At 44.9% G+C, this 20,925-nt stretch overlaps 2 protein-coding genes across 3 annotated transcripts; both read right to left on the bottom strand.

Moving 5' to 3' along the window:
• Positions 1-11,325: 11,325 nt before the first annotated feature.
• On the bottom strand, positions 11,326-16,892 carry usp18 (ubiquitin specific peptidase 18). Of its 2 annotated transcripts, none has more exons than XM_042079312.1 (11): positions 16,757-16,892; positions 16,518-16,643; positions 16,321-16,423; positions 15,973-16,115; positions 15,573-15,652; positions 15,322-15,456; positions 15,058-15,153; positions 14,779-14,943; positions 12,832-12,963; positions 12,655-12,698; positions 11,326-12,569 (listed from the first exon to the last, which is right to left on the bottom strand). In XM_042079312.1, the coding sequence occupies exons 2-11, from the start codon at positions 16,573-16,575 to the stop codon at positions 12,500-12,502; spliced, it is 1,026 nt and encodes a 341-aa protein (XP_041935246.1). In that variant the 5' UTR covers positions 16,576-16,643; positions 16,757-16,892; the 3' UTR covers positions 11,326-12,499. The 2 variants fall into 2 exon arrangements, with proteins under 2 accessions (XP_041935246.1, XP_041935247.1); XM_042079313.1 differs by having other exon boundaries at positions 16,518-16,647; positions 16,757-16,879.
• Positions 16,893-17,031: 139 nt separating this feature from the next.
• Positions 17,032-19,917, bottom strand: pex26 (peroxisomal biogenesis factor 26). The gene is made up of 5 exons (XM_042079316.1): positions 19,510-19,917; positions 19,205-19,345; positions 18,772-19,097; positions 18,096-18,242; positions 17,032-17,845 (listed from the first exon to the last, which is right to left on the bottom strand). The coding sequence occupies exons 1-5, from the start codon at positions 19,752-19,754 to the stop codon at positions 17,742-17,744; spliced, it is 963 nt and encodes a 320-aa protein (XP_041935250.1). The 5' UTR covers positions 19,755-19,917; the 3' UTR covers positions 17,032-17,741.
• Between the last annotated feature and the right edge of the window lie 1,008 nt (positions 19,918-20,925).

Consider the following 20,925-nt stretch of genomic DNA (forward strand, 5'->3'; position numbering starts at 1 on the left):
CAGAAATAGCCAGCAGCACTTTCTCAGAGTGTTGCGGGCACTTTCTTTTTTCCCATGGAGCATTACTTAAGGGAACATGTCAGAACGTTTTTTCCCCCCCTTCATCCGAGAACTATCTGCAGTTAATCCAGTTTAGCTGAGAGTCAACGTCTATATGCAGATATACAATGGCTGTGCAGTTTCACTGTCAATCTCAAAGAAATTCAACCCCTGGGCCTTTCTTTAAAGCCATAACACACCGAGCAAGCTAAACACTGGGGCTTTGTGACTACATGGGACTACATTTCAGGTATGTGAAAACACACAGGAAGTTCTGTTGGCTGCTCCAGAAACATCTCTCGAGACTACTCTGCAATGTACATTACTGTACTCTACTACTACTACTGTACTGTAAAAGCTACAGCATTCCCACAAGCGAAAAAGCCAGTCCCCTGGCTATTGGCTGTATTGGGACCGCTAATAACAGATACATCCCGAAGAGCCCCTTTTGTCCGCTTCCCTAGGGGTCGACCCGAGAGGAAGTCGCGAAGCCTTCCCACCGAAAGAGCTCTGGGAAGAGCCCTGAGACCAGTTTCCACTTTTGTTAACATTATTATTATTTAAAGGTCTGCACAGAGCCGGCCTGCACTGGCCCACTCGTGTGAGCGGAGAGAGAGAGAAAAGGGAGAGAGGGGAGCAGGGGGCGCGGAAAGAGGGGAGAGGAAGGAGACAGAGGGGGAGTGAGAGGGAGAAGAGAGACCGAGCCAGTGAGAGTAAGAATGAGAGAAAGGGAGAGAGAGAGAGAGAGAGAGAGCAAGAGAGAGGGAGGGCAGAGAGATAAAGAGAGGGAGACAGAGGCAGTGCGATAGGAGAGAGAGAGGGGGAGAGTGAGGGAGTTAGAGAGAGGAGGAAGAAAGGTCCCACTGAACTCTGGTCAGCACTTCCCAGGACCAAGGCTGCCTCCCCAGGGAACCGTCTCCCTGTTCCGGCTGCAGCGGTGCGCGTCCTCGGCTTCCAAATCAGGAAGTCCTGCACACTCTGGCCTAGATACGGTTCCGGTGCATAGGTTCATCAGACGGCGTCCATCACCCGCTCACGCTCTACCTCTCCCCCTTTTTCCGCTCAGTCCAACCGTCTGTGGCCTTCACACCACTTCTGGCGATAATCACCCCACCCGCCCCCTCCATCCCGTTAAGGAAAAATAGGGCGTGGGGGCCACGCGCTCTGTGTCATCTTCAGGGCTGAGCCTGTTCCTCAACAATCGTCTTAGCCTGGATAAGGATGCAGATGCTTCCTTCGGCGGTGTCTACGCGTTTCAATTTCAAAGCGAAAAACAAACGACGGTGCTGTGGGAGGAGCAGGAGGTAGTAATAGGTGGTAGGTTCTGCGATCCTGTCGATAAAATCCCTGTCTGAGGTCACTCTTTTGTCACTCCTCAGAGGGGTCTGCTCCTCTCCAGGCTGGTTGTCCATGATTCTGACCCTTATGTAACTGCCCTCAACAGGAAGTCGCGATGCATATGTTTTGGTTGGAGTCGCCTGCTCGAGCTGAGTGCTGTCTTTTTGGACTGGAATCCTCAGTCAGTGAGGAAATGAAACCGAAGGGTGCCTCTTACCACTGCTGGATATAAATACATGGTGAGAGAAGGAAGAAAGTGATGACTAAGGGACGCAGGGCTGCTGTGGACCCAGGCAGCATGGACGCCGCCATCTTGGATTTGAGCAACTTTCGTTGAAAGCAAGACAATGTGTGCATACCACAACCCTTTCCAAACACACACGCACACACACACACACACACACACACATACACACACTCACTCACTCACTCACTCACTCACTCACTCACACACACACACACACACACACACACACACACACACACACACACACACACACACACACACACACACACACACACACACACACACACATACATACTGCAAATTACAACACAGTGGGTGACTACAAAAGATCTATAAAACACAGCCTGTTGAAGCATGTGTGCCCTTGGTCTACAAGTTCAGGGACTTCAATAAAATGCTGGCTTTTCTTTTACAACGTTATCCCTTTCCCCATATTTCAGACTTTTCCCTTTTCAGCATGTCAAGGTGCTTATACATGTGAAGGTGTTATGGAACCTCCTGAACCACTCTTGTGATTGACATGCTCTTTTAAACAGAAACTGGAGACGACGTGGGTGTTGAGTTCAGTTCCCCTCCGTCCCTCCCGATCCATCAGCTCCTATCCACAGCGTGAGTGTTTTTCCCTCCATTTGAGAGATTAGGCGACTAATGCAGCGCTGTATAAACACAGACACCCTAACATCGCCACTCTCGCATCCTCTCAGAGGACTGTCATAGCACTGCATCCCTTTCCTCCCTTTGAGGCTTGCTCACTTTTTTTTCACTTTCTACCATTAAAAGTGTTTACATTCTGCAGGTAAAGTTCATGGGGGTCACATACCGGATATCCAGCAAGCCTCATTCATGTCCTCTGTGTGTGTGTGTGTGTGTGTGTGTGTCGGCGGGGAGGGGGGGAATGGCCTCTGACCAGTTTGCGCCCTCTATGGGATTTAAAGGAAAAGAGGGACCACAGCAAGGGCTGCTATGCAACAGCTGTCTATGCAGGAAATAGCAAGAAAAAACTATCGAGAAAAAGAAATGATGTAATGATAGGAATGGCAAAAATTGTAAACCTGGACTGATGCATTGGAGTTTGCTGAACTGAACTGAAGTGGATGCTGACTAATGACAAAAATGTGGTGCACGCTGGTAAGTGTGAAGTTTGCATGTCTGGGCGAGGGGGCCAAAGTCCTTGCGCTCCCAACGAGAAAAAAATTCCCCAGCCTTCAGATCTGATGCTTCTGCTACCACCGTCTACCCCACCACCACCCCACCAGTTAAATGCTAAGACTGGCCTATGGCCCACAGTGACAGATGTTTGCTATTACAACAAGTTCAACATGCAGGGTAGGTGCGCAGGTGTGCAAGGAAGTCAAACACATCCCAAGCCGCTACACTGGACTACATTTCAGGGCTGACAGTATTCGGGTCGAAACTAGTCCCCCCCCCCCCTTTTTCTAATTGACTAGGCGACGTGTCATATGATTGATTCACTGGACCACAATATTAACACACTCCCTCATGCAGAAAGCATTTCCTGCCTCCAGCACCACTGCCTCTCCAGCGACTGGCTCACCAGCTGAGTAAGGATAGACTGCTGGAAAATATGCCGCCACATTGGGGGATGGAGGGGGTGGTGGTGAGGAGCTTGGAGGTGGAAGGGGGAGTGACAAGTCAGTTTTCAAAGCAGATGAAAATACTTTCACTTTTTCTTTTAACTGCTCTTGAGATTTTTTTCTTTTTTCTTTTCGGTGAACTTATTAACCTGCACATGCCTCACTTCCTGTTTCCGAAGAGCTGTGACACACCAGCATCACTCTCTCATGGTGACATGGTGCAAATGTTTTTTTTTTTTTGCAATCTCATGTTTCCACTATTCCCCCAACCCACCCCCGCCCCCAACACCTCCACCCACCACAGCCGGATGTGAAGATCATGCGCAGTCAAAATATCTGTGGTGACCTTCAGACGCTGCAAGAAAACCTGAAGCTGCAGCCCAGCTAGACGCCTCACATGTGCTTCCACTGTGTGACTGATGAAAAGCTGCGTGAGCCAAGGTCACGTACGTCAGATGTCCCCGGTGTCTGCGCGCTGGTGGCTTAGAAACGGTTCAGTAAGTTGTCTTCTCAGGGCCCGTTTTCCCTAGAGGGATGCATGCCTGGTGAGGAGCAGAGTTCCACAACAACCTCTGCCCTCACACACCTGACAGTGCTCGTTCAAATGCGCACGCGCGCACGCACGCATGCACGCACGCACGCACACACACACACATATTCTGCAGACCCACCGCTGCCTCTCACAGCCCACAAGACGCTGAATTGCACTTTGGCACTGACGGGAACTCTGACCTTGGCGGCACATCTTTGAACCGCCAGTTCCTGTGGCCCTTTGACACACACACACACACACTGCCAGTTGCTTTCACTATCTCTCTGAAACACACACACATACCCACCCACACACACATAAGTAGGGCAGCATATTCGTACCATCCCTAAGTGTACCAATGAGCTGGAGTTTGGAGGCACAGGCCCCATACCACCCACACTTACCCACCCAGTGTTATCTGATCCATGCGCTACTGAGCAAACATGCCAGGGTGTGGGCTTGTATCCTCCTGAGTTCTGCCTTATTCCGACAGATCAAGAGGCTTCCAGAACAACAGCTCCTCCTCAAAGTGCCATGATAGACCCTCATCGTTCCGTTGGTGGGCCCCATCAGAAATAGGTTGGCATTGGTGCAAACTGATGGCTGTAAGGTTTCATTTGTGCTTTCCCCCCTCAAAGTCTGAGGCCCTTTTTTTTCTGGAAACAACGTTAAACGCTTTCAACGTTCTCATACAAGGTATGGATTAGGGGAAATTGGAGAGAGATAGAGAAAGATCCAGTTCCAGATGGTGGGTTTTATAACCACAACCAACTTGCGCTAGACATTTTCTGGAGGGAGACGCTAACAAGGAATGCCTTGTGAACATGTGCACATTGGAGCCTGTGATGAATGCATACCCAGCCTGTCAGAGAGCATTTAGACGCAAGCAGTTCTGCATTAGAGAGGGTCATTTGGAATATCAGTTATTGGTCTGGGGCTTGTGGGGTCCCTGATGCTGAGGGCCTAGGGCAAACTTTAATGGAGGCCCCGTGTGTGTGTGTGTGTGTGTGTGCGGAGGGGGCTCGCCAGTGTGCAATTTTCAAGTGAAATGCCCACGGAACATGTGAAAATACTTTTCGCCATGTCATAACATGGGGAATATGTAATGTCTCTCGCCCTCCATAATTCGGCTGCAGCAGCCGGAGCGAGAGGGAGATCAAAACGCGGCAGCCCCCAGGGCAGGCTGGATCGGGTTTCATTTTGGGTTGAGGCCCTTCATTCATTTGTGACATTTACAGTGAGCTCGACCGCTCCACTCCCCCCCCCACCCCCCGCACCACCCACTACACACACACACACACACACACACACACACACACACACACTCACTCACTCACACCGCTCGACCCCACCCCAGCCGTCCCCAATCCTGGGCCTCTCAGCTCGCTGGAAAAACCCAGTGCATCTGACTTGCATTGCCTGGCTCCACTTGTGTGTTCTGTGTGCTGCTGGAGGAGGCCAAGGCGCAATTACTGGGGCCAGCTCCGAGACGCACATGATGTCATCCACCCGCTCCAGCCTAACAGGCTGCAGATGAGTGCTGGGGAGAGAGAGATAGAGTGAGAGTGAAAGAGAGAGAGAGAGAGGGGGATGAAGAGAAGAGGCTGCCGCACTGAGACTGCACACGCTGGGCTGATCCACACACTGCACAGGGGCGGAGGGCCATGGAGGTACTTCTCTCCAAACAGTGAAAGAGAGAGAGAGAGAGAGAGAAAGGGGAAAAAAGAACAAGAAAAGAAAAGAAGAAAGGAGAGAAAAGGGCTTACACAGTGTCGGTTGGCCCGTGTCTGAAAAGCTTGATACGGCTGCAGAGCACGGTGCCAGGAAGAAGTAAAAACAAGCCCTACCCTAAGAGGGTATTAACGGCGGCAGTATAAGTGGCGGCAGAGGGTGTGGAACGGGCCTGCTGGAAGAATGCAGGTGGCACGTCTGTGACGGCAGCAAGGAGAACCAGAAAGCACAGAAGAGTGTTCTGGCACCAACTTTGACCTCTCAGGCCTTGGCCTTCTCTTTTTTTCTTTTCTTTCTTTCTTTCTTTCTTTCTTTTTTTTATCCCTGGGCGAAGTCACCTGTCTTATGACGGCGTGTTTGTTCTATTGGGCCTTTCACTGGCTTCAGTGGCATTCCTTTTTGCCCTGTGATGGAGATAGGAAGGTCCGTGTCTCCTCAAATATCAAAGGAGAGATGGACAATGCCCGGGCTTGGAGGCAGACAGGCAAAATAAAAGGTGCTTGAGTTACTGCAGTTTATGAGGTTGTGTATGTGTGTGTGTGTGTGTGAGAGAGAGAGTGTGTGTGTGTGTGTGTGTGTGAGTGTGTACACATGTTTGTGTGCACGTGTGTGTGTGTGTGTGTGTGTGTGTGTGTGTGCGTGTGTCTTTCTCCTAAGGGTTTGAGAAATGTGGCCCTGGCCACATTAGAGCGTTGAAGAAGGCCGTTCCGATGCCACACCCTCGGCACATGTGTTTGAGTGGCACCGTTTGAGAATCTTAAGAAAACAGCTGGCGCTCATTTGCGTATATTTGTTAACCATAACAAAACAGCAGCATGCACGCACACACACACAGTTTAAGGATGCACAGTGGCCAGAAACCCCCCTTAAAACACACTCGTCGCACGTGACTCGAAATAACCGCAACTCATCTGGGCCAGTAATTCCGGCTGCCTATTAATAGCACGTCTACTCAGTCCCTGTCACAGCAACATAAGCATAAAGTGTAACCTGACACCACCATTATTTATCTTATCTGGTAAGTGCCACAGCTGTCACTTGGCGTGAAGGCGGGGTAGAGGAAGTTGCTGTGGCATCACCATGGTGCCATTTTTCCTGTGGTGGCCTGGCACTGTGAGGGTATGTCTCAGTTAGTGACAATATTCACACAGCCGCAAGAATGGCACAGTAAATATGTTCCTCCCTGGGAACAAATGGCAAGAATAGTTATGCCACCTTCTTCCTAGAAATGTAATATGAAGATACCCTGAGAGGTGTGAAATAGATGGTGATTAAGATGTATCCTAAAGTAAGAGTCTTACTTACACTTTAAATGTTATAAAAAAACATTTCTATTTGCCTAATTTTTTTGTGGAGGACCTTTGTTAGAAGTATAGGGACAGAGATCTGTCAAAGTAAGGTGCTATCAAACATGGTCAGTACATTTGTGTTGAAGGCAGGCTTATCTTTGGGCAAACAGACTTAAGTGAATTCCCTTAGCGAATAACCTGTATTGCGAATGAGTCAAAATGTCCTCTGAGATCATTTTACTGACAGCCAGCATGACAGCAGAGCTGTATCTGACAATAATGAGAGATAATGGAACTGAATGAGAACAAACGACAGTAATGACTTTAACTGCCGCCGACTCGCTGATGGATGGAAAGTCACAGCAAATGGCTCCTCACAAGGGGAATCAATCTGCCTGAGATCTGACAGAGCTTTCTCTAGAGTAAACTACGGGCAAACATTACGAGCGACATACATTTACGAGCAACAGGGAAACACGTCTTGTCATTAAGGCTTTTTGGGATACGCCTGCTAGGGCTAACCAGGCGAGTGTTATTCATCCTGTGGGGCTCCAACTATGCACTATATTTTGCCCTTTCATCTTCATCATCGAGTTATTCGTCTGTAATACTTCAGCGGTTCTTTGAGCTTGACTGCCATGGTAACTGAGAAGTGTGGGGCTGGTGGGATGGGGGTGAGAGCAGTGCCACACATTCCTGCGTCATCCATCTTCATGTCAACTGGATTTTCCCACACAAGTTTAAATGCAGTGACAGGGAGCCTGGCCTTTGTTTTTTGTCGGCCATTTTTCATCCAGATCCCAGCAACTTCCCCGAGCTGGAATGCTGCTGGAATGCCAACATGGGCTACCTGGCAAAGGGGATTAGGGGCTTTGTCCAGCATGTGGAAAGGCTGACCATCTGACCAGGTCAGAGGGAGCATGACCCTGTCTATGGATTCTCACTGGAGTTTAGCACTTGAACGCAAGCTAGCTGACCGCACTCTCGGACATTTGCATTATGTAACTCCGATGGACTAGAGTCAAGAACAAATACTGTGTGAAAAATTCCAAAGTTCCCAGCATAACTGCACTTGACTGCCGTGCTGTCAATTTGATCTTCAGCAGCGGCGTTGAGTGGCATTAGCCTCAGAACAGGTGACATATCATTCGGTTGGGTTCGGTGTAACGAAGTGCTTATCAGCCCTGCTGTCAGAGCTACAGCCAGGACTGCAGTGGCAGGAGCTGCTCCCTCCCTCCCTCCCTGCTTCAGGTTACCATACCATACGTGCCTTTCTGCTGACAGTGCGACCACGGCGACAGGTTCCCATCAGACCGTCTCTTCACAGCCATAGCCCAAATTCCATTTCCCTGGGGAACAAATGTTACCTCCAGGTAGAGCGGCATCATTCCAATCCCACGCCATTTGCTGCTGGAACACTTCCACAGTACCATGGTGGAAGGTGGGGCAAAACAAAAACGAAATCTTTGATGCATTTGATGCATTCATTGCCACATCAAATGCTACATTTCAACAGTTTCATTTCCACTGTTGCACAGTAAAAATAAGTTACCATCTCCACTCCCTTTAAAGGTGCTGAGAGGTGGGAAGGTAGGGTGATGGTGGTGGTGGAGGGTGATAACCGCCAGTCGTGGGAACCATGGATAACTACTTTGCATGTCAGAGCAGGAGCCTGTGTGGAGGATTTTCAGTGGCATGCACAGGCAACAGCAGCGAGCTAAGGCCCACGCTTGACAAGGCAGCCAGAGGATGTTTCCTATTGAAACCTGAGCACAGGAGGAGTGATAGGGGCAGGAGTGAAGGAGGAGATGGGGATGGGGATGGGGAGAGGAGTGGGGGGTGTTGGTGGGATGCAAGCAAGGCCACCCTGGAACCCCATCACTCTGATAACGAACTGCGATACTGGGGCAGGCTGCAGGGGGAATACCGGATCAAAAGCAACAAGCCAAAGCTTGCAGATGTCCCTTTCTCCTAGTGAACCCTCTCTCCAACACACACACACACACACACACATACACATACACAGACTCACACAAAAAAAAAACAAAAAAAAGAAACAGACCGGATCTTTTGTGTCTAGCTGAGTCATGGCAGCGTGGGGAGCACGGCCCTCTCGGCCCCCGAAAAACGCAGGAAAGAGTTATGTTCGTTTTGGCTCCTCAGCCACATGGATTCCGAGGGAACGAAAAAAAATTTTTTAAAAAAAACCCAGTGTGAAAAAAGGAGGATCACTTCCTGAAACGCAGCCCCAGGCGGGCTCTCCTGAGAGCGCAGATCCACAGGAATTAGCTCATGAGAACAGCGAGCTTCAAGCAGCAGCGTACGGGCTTTAAGCGCAGACAATAGTGGCCCAAAAGAGAGAGCTCCTCAAACAAACTCTTTTGGCCAGAACACCCTGTTTTGAAAAGGGGAAAAAAGGACACATCATTATCATGGCATTACAACAGCTCTGCGAGTGTCAGATAAATGGGAGGATGGGTGTAGACACGAACACACAGTAATCACGTGCACTGCATGTGTTGCGTGGGACACAAAGACACGATAGGAATTGTGCCATGGCATTTGCGCGCCCAATGAGCGCCACGCGTCTCTCTCTCTCTGTCTCATCCTCGAGCTGCAACCGGCTACTCCGGTGTCAAATTAGGGCTCGTTCGCTGCGATGAGAAAAACAAGCGGACAGTTTTCCAGCAGAGGTTCATCATTTCATTTCATTTTCCATTCTTTCAGCTGAGCAGAGGCAGGGGCCAGGGGCAGGAGCCTCGAAGCGGCGGTTGGCTTTCAGCTCTTGTTTGCTATTTACGCGCTCCCCTCACCATGGTCACCGGCGTGCAAATTCAACAAGCTGCAAGAGAAAGAACCATTTCCTTTCTGCACAATCATTACATAACCCATCGCGGCAGGCGCATGGCTCACGTGGGTGTCCTGTTACCTCCATTGATTGACCACCACCTCAGACAGATAAGTCATGCTAACAGAGAGGGCCTCTCTGAGTTTTTGGGGAGGAGAGAGGGAGAGAGAGAGAGCAATAGAGAGAGAGAGAGAGAGAGAGAGAGAGAGAGAGATTGACACACAGATAGGTGTTGCTGGGATCTGACTAAGGAGCTCTCTCTCTCTCTCTCTCCCTCTGACTACCAGCGATAGCAATATTGACTGGCTCAGACTTCAAAGTGTGAGCACTGCGGGAAGAGGCCTGACCGAGACTCTGAGATCAGTGCTGCCACCCCGTACAGGGAGGTGGTACTGCAGACCACACAAGTCACCCTCCTTAAAGCAATTTCACATTTACAAGCAGAGACCTTCATAATTAATTCAAAGTATGCCGGTACCTATAAAAAGACAGTGTGGGCTGTGAGGGGCTGCATGTCTTTTGTGGGGGGAAACTCCCAGTCAATGAATAATTGCATTGAGATATTGTCCCCTTTGGAATGTAAAATAGCAGAATACAATTACTGAAAGGTCTTCTTTCTAAATTGAGGGCTTTCTGCAGCATGGAATTTCCTGTATGCGTTACCAACGATGCTTGACATTCATTTGTTTTTGAGAAATACAGTGGAATTATTATTTTACTTTTTTGCCTGTCAAAGGACTGTTCGCAGAGAAGAGAAAAACGAATGAAAGCAGAAAAAAAGACTGTAGTAATTAAACTATTTTCTAATGCTGGCATCTTTGGCAAGAGAGGTGGAAAGCTCATTTGGGACCAAAGAATCCAAGATAAACCACTCCACAATGGGGCAAAGCACAATGGGGAAAACTGAGAGGGCACTGCATCCAAACCCAATACTTATTTCATCAAAGAATCATTACAATCACTGCAAATACTCACCTAGTAACTAGCAAACACACATCAACAAAAGCTCAGAAAGGCCCGTTCGGGGAACCTCTGGCGCCGTCCAAGGAAAACATCAACTCTGCTCGGGGCCGTGCCACCCCACACGCCTGCCCAGCATCACAAGGGGAAACGGCAACATGAGCCCTTAACACCCGCAAGGTCAACTCTCCCCTTCTGCCTTACCTCATACCACACACTCTTTCATTTTTTTTTTTGCTATTGTTTCCCTCTGGTGCAACCCCTGGCCCTGTGCGACAGGTGCACGAGCTGAGAAGTCTAAGAGCAGGACTAGGAGGGTAATTGATACCCTGGCAGACAAGTGCCCGGCGTTTTTACTGGCAAAACACGGCCCCTCTTAGTTAATCCTGAATGGCGTAATCACTCACACTGACTCGCTGCCTTCTGCAAGGTGTCGAGGGGGTAATTATACCCTTCAGACAAGGTGACAAGCTAATGGTGGGGACACCAGGCACGCGGAGACGATTCCAATATCGCCTCAACGTCCAGCTGTACTTCATTTACGCCCTGGGGCTATGTGGTGTAAGGTGCATGTGTGTGTGTGTGTGTGTTAGTGTTGTTTTAGGATGCTTGACTGAATGGCAGTTGCATGTCTGCCATTAACACACAACAGTCGTCTGGATCAATTGTATGTCACACGTGCCGAGACATCTGGTCAGTGTTGAAAGCAACGTTACAAAGAACAAGTGAACAGGCAGAGATCGTACCACAGTAAACCACAGTTGTGGAACAGAGTTTATGTTACAAGACATTAAATATTCAAACAATTTAATATTCATTAAAGCTCCAAGTAATACAATCAGTGTAAAAATACCCAACCGTTTATCATGACATTTGAGTAGTAAATTATAGTGTTAAATTATTTTCTCGTTAATCAAAATAATTAGAGCTCTTATCTTGAATCTTCGTATATGACGATTGATAAATGGTCTATTGCAACTAAGTTGTATTTTTCCACAACACCACCACCAACCCCACACCTCCTAAACAAAAGTGAAAGAGAACAATGATCTCTATAGATTCAGCACAAAAGAAAAAAGGTTTTGGGCAAAAACCCGCAAACTCAACTTGCTGTTCAATATCAAACAATTAGCGTCGCTGGTCATAGTTAGGAGTGCTAGCAAGTACTTCTCGTTTTACAAAAAAAAAAGAGACCTTACTCCACATTGAATACATGAAACTGGACCTAAATTAATACTAAAATTAAGAGAAGAGATGTACAGACTGAGAGGAACGGCTTCGTTTTCTCAAGTATGAGTCACATCTTTTTTGCATCAGGGTCAGACATGACTCTCCTCTCCACTTCTGGCCTTGTACAGGTTTTTCCCCCCAGTACACAAACACTTGAAGTCAGCATTCTTTTCAAACCCTACCTCACCTCACACTGTCTGACATAAGACTGTCTAATCTGATTCGACAACGCGACGTGTCGCGAGTGTGTCTTCCTCTGATTAAGGACTACCACCTAGTGGAAGACTATAGTATCCATAAGATAGCCAGCAATCTCCCACAAGACACAGGCTGTAACATACATAGATTTAAAGTATCTTACCATGCTACTGAAGAAATAAGAAATGAACTGCTGAGAGAAATTTCGTTTCAGGGAAAGAAATAGAACATTCATTTGGAAAACTTTTAACCTGAGAAAACCTCTCCCCACAATTACTACACCAAAGATTCATTGAAATGTGTATAATATATAACCTTAAATGAAAGCCATTTCATAATTGATAAGAGAAATAGTACAAAACTACGGAATAATGTAAACTTGGGTCAAACTGTACTCTTATTTTTGTTTTTCTCTTTAAGATTAAATGTTCATTGTCATCTATATTGTCTTATGGCACCTTCTTATGTGAGAGGAATGTAGTGGAGTGTCCTTCAAACTGAGTATCCTTGATCCTCACTGGTTTTCTGTCTTCTGTATAACAGCATGTATGCCGTATCACCACTGAAGGAACAGATATGTAACTAAGACCATGCAACATAAACACAATTTTAAGAAAATATTGCCAAAGTAAATTCTAAATACTTACTCATTTTGTCCACCAAAAGAACTCTGAACCTTATCCCAGTTCACCTGTGCATTAAAGCATAGAGGGAAGACAACATCAATGTCACCCGCCCACTTAGGATGACTAAGCATATCCACCAATTTGATACTGAAATGATTACATGTCCAATGATTCCAATGTCCAGCATGTCCATCTCACCTGTCGTACCCGACTGTCATTTGCATAATACCATGTCTGCTCTCCTGGGGGTTGAATATAGGCTGTGTAGTGCCCAAACATGGCAGTTCCTGAGTGCACCACAACTGCATACAGACTGTAAGGTGAATCATCCTGTGACCAGGGAAATAGATTATCACCATGATGTATTTTTCAAATTATTGTGATATGCACTAATAATTTCTGGTTATTTGACCAGCTTTGGTCAAATAATGATTACAGATTGGTTTGGTGATGTGCTGAATCTGGTGCACTAAATGTTCTTCTCACTTTTTGAAGTCAAAGCTTCGCAGCAATGCAGCCTATTAGCTGTAATTATGATATAACATCCAACAGCAAGTACCTCATGGCATTTTTACGATGGAGTATTAGGGCCACAAATGAAGAAAAAAAATATTTTTGCAATGACGAGATTAAACTCGACATGTCGACATTAAACTCGACATTTCGAGAATAAAGTTGAAATATCATGTCGACTTTAATCTCGACGTGTCGACATTAAACTTGACATTTTGAGAATAAAGTTGACATATCATATTGACTTTAATCTCGACATTTCCTCTTGACATGTCCATCAGAACTAGTTTGGAGAGAGAACGACTAGGGTAGGGTAGGCTACAACCAGGACGATTGAAAAGGAGGACGAATCCCAGATAGCAAGAGGTTGGCGGACCATTCTCGGTCCATTGGGGGCATAGCTGGCGGTCCGCTGGCATTTTGCTCATCGGTTGTCTGGCGGGTTGCAGACAAATTGCCCAATATTTTGGCACTAATTGTCTAAAATCTTTTTCATTTGTTCAGTTATAGTCCATATATAATTTTATTAATTTTTCAATTAAATATTATTATAAATATTTATTAAATATTTATGACAAGTTAAATTTAAAGAAATGGTGGTGCAACGGGTGACCACAAGTGGCAAGCCACCGGCGGCATACCACCAGCGGTCCGCTATCTGCCAATCTGATTTTGCTATCTGGGATGAAACATTCCAGTTTTCTTCGAGTGCAACAACGATAGACATAAAACATATTAACCTCCATTGCTCAGCCAAATACTTTCCTGTTACGTCCTTTTATCACAGTTATAGGCGATACATTCAATGGTCAAAAGTAAACTTCATTAGCGGTTTATTTATTTATTTTATTATTAAAGACTAGCCAAGAAATCTAGACGCACCCTAGCGGCAGCAAATTACATTTGCTTCCAGGGTTAGTCTATCAACTCTCCGTTGGCTTGTAAGCTCGAAAAATTAAACTTCTATCAGGCCAATCAAATCGTGCATAGAGTCATTAGGCGGGCTTAACATAATGATTGATGGCAGAGTTGCAACGGTTTGGCTTGAATTCCCTGCTACTTGAAAAAAGAAGATGGATGTTGCTGTTGGCCAACAGTGTGACACGAGTTAAGCTTTTTTTAAGTTGGCAAAAGTTTGAACTAGCCAACTAGCTCCGCTGGTGGCAAAACGCTGTCCTATTGCGTGCAGAGGGAATTTGAAAGACAACCGATTATCCCGCCCCTCGGACTGAGCACTGCGAACGGTGAGTGCCCAGACCCTACATTTTAATGTGGGTCTGGCTCATCAGGCTAATTAAAGACTGTTTTTCATCTAAAGGTTCTACTTCAGGCTTATTAGCCTAGACTAGGCCTACTCAGTGCTCTCCTCAGTCACAGACTTTCACATTGCATGTTTGTTTGTAATGGATGCATAACAGCCTAGGCTATTGCTGAATGTCTGTGTTTATACTATATTTTATGCAGGTGAGACATTGCGTCATGGCAAAAATATTTTTTTCTTCATGTGTGGTCCTAATACTCCGTCGTACAGTATATGCTGATGTTTAGGGGGCCCTATCATATATAAAAAAGGGCTACCAGTCCAACCAGTCACGCATTGACTTTGGGGGGTTAACAATATGTGCAAATTACCTTTTTAAAAACGTCAGAAATGCAATCTGGATCCAAAATGCTGCTGAAGTTGAGTGTGTCAGGGAAAGTGACTTTGCAGTGCAATTTTTGAGTGAAGCCGCCCTCATATCGGAATCGCTTGAGATGGATACATAAGATTTGGGGGAGGGAGCAGAGTTTGAACCCCTGCATCCAAGAAAAAACAAATGAAGACCATGGCATACAAGAAAACTGCTTCTACATAAAGTTTAACAATTCCTTATAGTTATAAATGTCCCATTCATACAATAGCCTTTTGACCTGAGTGGATCGTTGTTTCTCGCCACATCTCTCACAGTAGCATTTGTCTTCCCCACTTAGCTCCTGTTGCCTGAAGAATGTCTGTATGCAGTCCTCCTGCGAATCACATCACAAACAAATTTCCATTATTCAAAATATACAGCCTAACAGGTGTGAAACTTTTTAGGGAGGCAAAAAAAAACACATGCACTTAGAGTAAAGGCAACGTTAACATAAGATGAAGACTGTCAACGAATATTGTCAAAGACAATAAATCATCCTCACCAAGTTATTCTGTCCCTTTTGCAAAGGGAGTGGAAGGCTGAGCATATAGCTGTTGACTTTATGATCGAATGTGCACTCTGAACACACCACATGTCCCTCAACTTTGACCTTGTACAGCTCAAGGATTTCCTCTTTCTGCAGAAAAGAAGTAACAACACACACATATCTGTTTATAGATGTGTTTCCTTAGTGGCAATGTCAGGAGAACAAACAGCTTTCTTTAGAAAACTGAACAATGGAAAAAAATCTACCAGCTGTGTGTCAGTCATCTTTTGCAGAATGAGGTTGAGGATTGAGAGAAAGACTTCGTCTGCATCATGCTGCACATTTCCTGGGAAACACATTTGCATGGATTTACATACAGAACTTCCTTTCATGGAAATACTGGACAAGACAAGCGAAACAAAGAAGCATCAGTGGTTAACACCTGGCACACCATCAACAGAACAACTGTTAGTCCCAGGGCATACTTCAAACACCTGGTTGATGCATCAAACACATGAACACGTTTTGGCAACTTGAAAACACAAAGACTGGTCTGGATTAAACTCTATGTATACTGAACACTTGATGCCTTGATAGTGATAACCAGCGCGACCTTGATATCATGACATGACCACTAATTTGCATGTGTGGGCAGTGGGCGCATACTGGGGATTGAATTGCGATCTAGGCAGTCCAGGAACTCGCAGTGAGGTGCTGGTTGAGGAGTTTCTCCCTGCATGGAATGTAAAGTCTTCCTTAGCAGCAGGGGTACATTGTTTCTTTCCTCATAATTACCACTTGGATTCCATCTGAAATTACAGGAAAATTATAGAAATTCCATGAATAAAACTCACCAGGCAGGCAGGCTTTTGTAAAGCACTAGTCCATTATATCATCTCTTTAACAGTCGTAGAAGTTTTACAATTTGCTTCAATACCAACGCAAATATCTATACTGAATCAATAGCTGGCCTAAAGCCTACTATGACTTGGTGAAAACGTGCAGGGATTATACCTGTCAAGAAGCTTTAGTAGTTCCTCTGTGGCAGATATTGACTGCAGCAGAGCATTCACACAGCAGGATAGGCCAAAATTCCTCAGACCTCTTATGCTTGAGACTTGAAAAGAAATAAAATTGTAGGCTATATGTATATTTCAATAAAACCATACATAACAGTCGTCTCTAGTAATGTTTTTTAATGTTCGACTTACCGTAGTCCCGGCGGGTAGGCCTAGACATGTGTATGCCTAAGTAAGACAACCTTGACATTTTGATCCCTTTGTTCTGTGCGTCACTCAATATTGTTAGGCTATATTTGACGCATCTAAGCAAGCAGGCTACCTTGAGAAAATAACAACGTGACGTTATTCATAACATCACGTCAAAATTATTTTAGGCCTATATAATAGCCTAATCGGCAAGAATAAATGATGGTATAGAATTCACTCACCTTAGCTAATGAGAGGTCCTTAAAAAAACGCTGGAATTGTTCAAGTAAATACAGTTTGTGTAGCCTAATGTTTACATGCTGCGAAGCGACTACAACTTTCACTTTCAGTTCTGTTTCGTCTATGGTACAGCATCCTCTACCGGGGAAACGAAACCTAGCCTAACCTACGTGGACGATTAAAAAAGTGTTCTTCACGTAATCGCAGCTGCCAATTCAGCAAACATCTAACATCTGCTTGTTATTTCATTTTTCAAAACAAACAACACACACAAAAAAACGTCTAAACATTTTTAATCCACCTGCAATTACATGGTTTATCAAATAAAAAATTGCTGGCCTGTGAAATCCTAAATTTTACTAGTTACACTCATCGAATGTTCAATAGTTTTTGTTTTTGGTCACATGTGTCCCAATTAACAATGACCAAATAAAATTAAGAATCAACTTTAAGTTAAGGTCTTAAACTGGAAGAATAGAATGTTATTGGGTGGTAGCTTGACCCCGCCCATCTGTATCTCAGCTCATTTTCATCTCACTGAGATACTAAATGAAGTGAGTTAGTCTGGTGATATCAGGCTAACCAGGTGGTACATATGGAATGAAACAATCATTACAGGTCTTTATTAGCAATTTGATGTTACCTTTATGTGTGATCTAAGCTGTGATCATAATTCACACATATGCTGTACCCCAAATCAATATTTTTGGATATCAGACCAAGGCTGTCTCATTTTTCAGAAAAGCCATTTATTTTGCAATATCAATATAATAACTATATAACTAACAAAATACTTCACATATATAACAACCTCAGCATCCAACCCTCACAGAGGACAAGACACAAAAGGACCCAGAATTCCACCTCCAAGATCCTGTTCCAGCCCACTGATTTCTAAAACAACAGTCCCATCAGGTCACTTAAAAAATATTGTCTTATTTTTCAAAAACCCTCTCAAGTGCATCATCTTTGAGCCATGGATGGATCTCACACTGCGGCATTGGCTCGATAATACGGACCAAACATGGCATACCACATCTGCTTCAGCAGTCGCAGCAGTTTGAGGACCCAGGGGAAAGATGACGGAAGAGCTGAGAAGGTAAACAGGTCAAAACAGAACACAGATGAGTGAATGCACCTGTGTAGAAGTATAACTGTCTTATAACTGTAGCATGTAGTACGTGTAGCAGACAGAGGCTACAGCAATGGTTTGCAATATTCCACAAGTTCTCAACTATAATCACTGTAAAACATCAGTGTAAGAACATTTCCGTTGATGTAAATATTAGATTAAATACTTCACAAAACTGGTCCAGTTATAACACAGCAAGACTCACTTACCTGGGTCCATTCTGACTAGTAGCAAATAGAGCAGGAATACTGTCAGCAAAAAACGTCGCACAGGTATAAGCTTCCATCTTAATCTGGCTATTGAGACCCCCCTTTGTAGCAGCCTCAACATTCCATGAAGCCTCTGGATCACAGAACCTGACACACAAACACATACACACAGTTACAACTGATAGACTAATCAAAGTATTGTCTAATCACTTTCAGTCAAATTACAAACACGGCATATGCAAATTCAGTCTAGATTCATAGTACAGTGCTGGCCTGTCTCTATGGGAATTTAACATAGGGGGGCCAATACTTATGACCCCTGTATTTTAAGGAAGAACATTTATTTATTTATGATACATTATTCATTCACTAAGAAAATTGGTGTCCTTAAAGGTTAGATATTTCCTCATTTTTCACTTAAGGCATTAAGATCAATTTCCAAAAGATGATTTTATATTCCTCTTTTCAGTCAACTTTAGCATGGGTGCCAATACTTTTGGCCAGCACTGTATGTCTAAAAGGTATCCCTAACTTAATGCTACTATAATGGCAAATGTTATGTGCACAGAAACTGAAGGTTTCTGGTGTTATGTTATTGAGCCCTTCCAATTAGTACATCATCATCCACATAAATTCACCACTCTTTCCATAATGGGTGCTAAATTGAATCACACACCATGAGGCATAGTATCATCTGTGATCATCTGTGGAGTGGCCTCTGGACCTGGACTCTGTGTCTGTCCCTCCTGAGAACTTTGCTGGCTCTCTATTAAGTCCAGCGCCACCTGCCTCTGGTCTGCTGTAAACGCAGCGCTGCCAACATCACCAGTCACCAGCTGCTGTGCCTCGGCTGTCAGGCCCAGTGGGATTAACACATGCAGGAGGTACAACTCTGCCACAGTACCATAGCCAGACAGGGCTGTATTGTCCAGACAGTGAAGCCAGCTATGGCCCACTTCCTGCATTGTAGCATGCTCACCCACTTTAGAGTACAGAAGAATGCTGGGGGGAAAACAGTACAAACTTGGTAAGGGTGAACTTGTTCATGGAAGGCAACTTGTTCATTAAAGGAAACTGGTGACTTATATGCAACAAAAAAAGCAAATTACCACATTTGCATTATTTTGGTTGGCATTGTATCTGCGCTGCCAAAGTGCTGTAGGACCCAACCAAGAACACCACGCCACTGGTTGAGTTCAGCCAATGCTTGAATGCCCACTGTACATAAAGACGCCTTAAGATCCCCATACCTGCCGAATGAACAGGAATATGAATGTTCAGTTTAACAAAGCCTCATGTTCAAAGTTATCATTAAATCACTTGTCTTAACTTCGTTAGACAACCATATCCACGGGCCCTCTATCCACACAGGCCATTACGACATTATTCTCATGCTGCTTGCATGAGAACCCACCTGCTATCCTCCTCTTCTGCAACTTTTTCCAAGTTCTCAAACCCTCTCTCGCACGTGTCAAAGGCACTCTGGAAATTTTTATGCACCATCAGGTATTCGACAGCTGCATCCAGCTGGACTACAATTTTCAGTAGCCCCGTGCTGATCGGAGGGCTGCTGGCGGCATGGAAAGAACTCATACTGTTGCAGGGAGCTATTGAGGTCATTGAATTGCTTTTCATGGCGTAAACAAATCCTCTGTGCATCGATGAATTGGCGATTGAGAAACTGTGCTTCTCAAACACACATACTAATACACTACAATAAATGTTCTTGAAAATATCTACGTAAATGATTCAACTCCACCTTAGCCTACACATTGGGTTACTGTGATCATCACCAACTCTCCTTCCTTGAACGTGACCAGAGAATGTCTGACGTGATCAAAACAAACAACGAAAAAACGTCTAAACATTCTAAATATGTTGTACTGCCCTCTACTGGTTTGGAGTGGAGCTACAATGTTCTGAAGCACTTTTTGTTGAGGTTATTTACAGTGTTAAACTGACCCTACAGGTAAAGCTAATTTTCACTCCACTTGCTGTTCCCTGTGGGGAAAAAACCCTGATTTTTTGAAGCACCCCAATGAACTAATTGAAGCAGTTTTCTGAAAGACTAATTATTAGGCCCAATCACTAAATATCTTCAATAGGCATAGCCTTACAACAACAACTCAGGACTTGTTAGAGTGCTTAAGAAAGAGCTCGCACAGAAAGGAATCTTTTCAAATCACTTTAGAATATATCCAGATTATGACTTGTAGGCCTAGATATCTTATATAAACACACACTCTTATTTCTTATTTTGTTTAAAATAAGTTGGCTTTAGATATTGCTGAACGGAATCATCATCAACCAGGAATATAATTCAAATAAATTGCCATTCAGATTTTTAGAAGTTTGTCCAGATTTTAGTGGACAGTGTGGATGATGATGTTCTCCACTGCAAGTTACAGCATGACATAGTCAACACATCTGTGGCAATTAATAGAACAGTTGACCCTGAATCAGTGGACCTGTTCTCTCCCATTGACTCTGGAATGTTAACAAGCAGGTCCATCATCTGAAGGTCTGAGATTTATCCAGACGGGTTGTGACCCTGGAGAAAGAAAGAAAACTGTATTCTGGGCTGTTTGTCAGTTTGTCGTTAGGCTCCTGCTGTTTGACCCCAGTCTGATGCTTGCTAAAGCTCCACCGCTGCTATGCGTAAGAGGATATATTGTGAAGTCCAACAAACCTTATGGGTAAGTTGTGAATTTGCTATTAAATGTAATCAACGTTATGGAGTAAATTGTGCATTTTGTTGCATATTTTATATATATAAAATGTTTGTTGTTGTAGAGGAGCTCTTTTCCTGTAGTGGTGTTGACTTATTCCT

This window comes from Alosa sapidissima, chromosome 22 (genome assembly GCF_018492685.1).
Source record: "Alosa sapidissima isolate fAloSap1 chromosome 22, fAloSap1.pri, whole genome shotgun sequence".
NCBI lineage: Eukaryota > Metazoa > Chordata > Actinopteri > Clupeiformes > Clupeidae > Alosa > Alosa sapidissima.

Coding starts and splice junctions, on each gene's coding strand:
- usp18 (XM_042079312.1), bottom strand. CDS start 16,575: ATGTCAAGGTTGTCTTACTTAGGCATACACATGTCTAGGCCTACCCGC. Junction 15,457..15,572: donor AGATGACTGACACACAGCTG/GTAGATTTTTTT, acceptor TCTTTTCTGCAG/AAAGAGGAAATCCTTGAGCT. Junction 12,699..12,831: donor ATGACAGTCGGGTACGACAG/GTGAGATGGACA, acceptor TTTAATGCACAG/GTGAACTGGGATAAGGTTCA.
- pex26 (XM_042079316.1), bottom strand. CDS start 19,754: ATGCACAGAGGATTTGTTTACGCCATGAAAAGCAATTCAATGACCTCA. Junction 19,098..19,204: donor ACCAAAATAATGCAAATGTG/GTAATTTGCTTT, acceptor TTTTCCCCCCAG/CATTCTTCTGTACTCTAAAG. Junction 18,243..18,771: donor AGATGATACTATGCCTCATG/GTGTGTGATTCA, acceptor TTTGTGTGTCAG/GTTCTGTGATCCAGAGGCTT.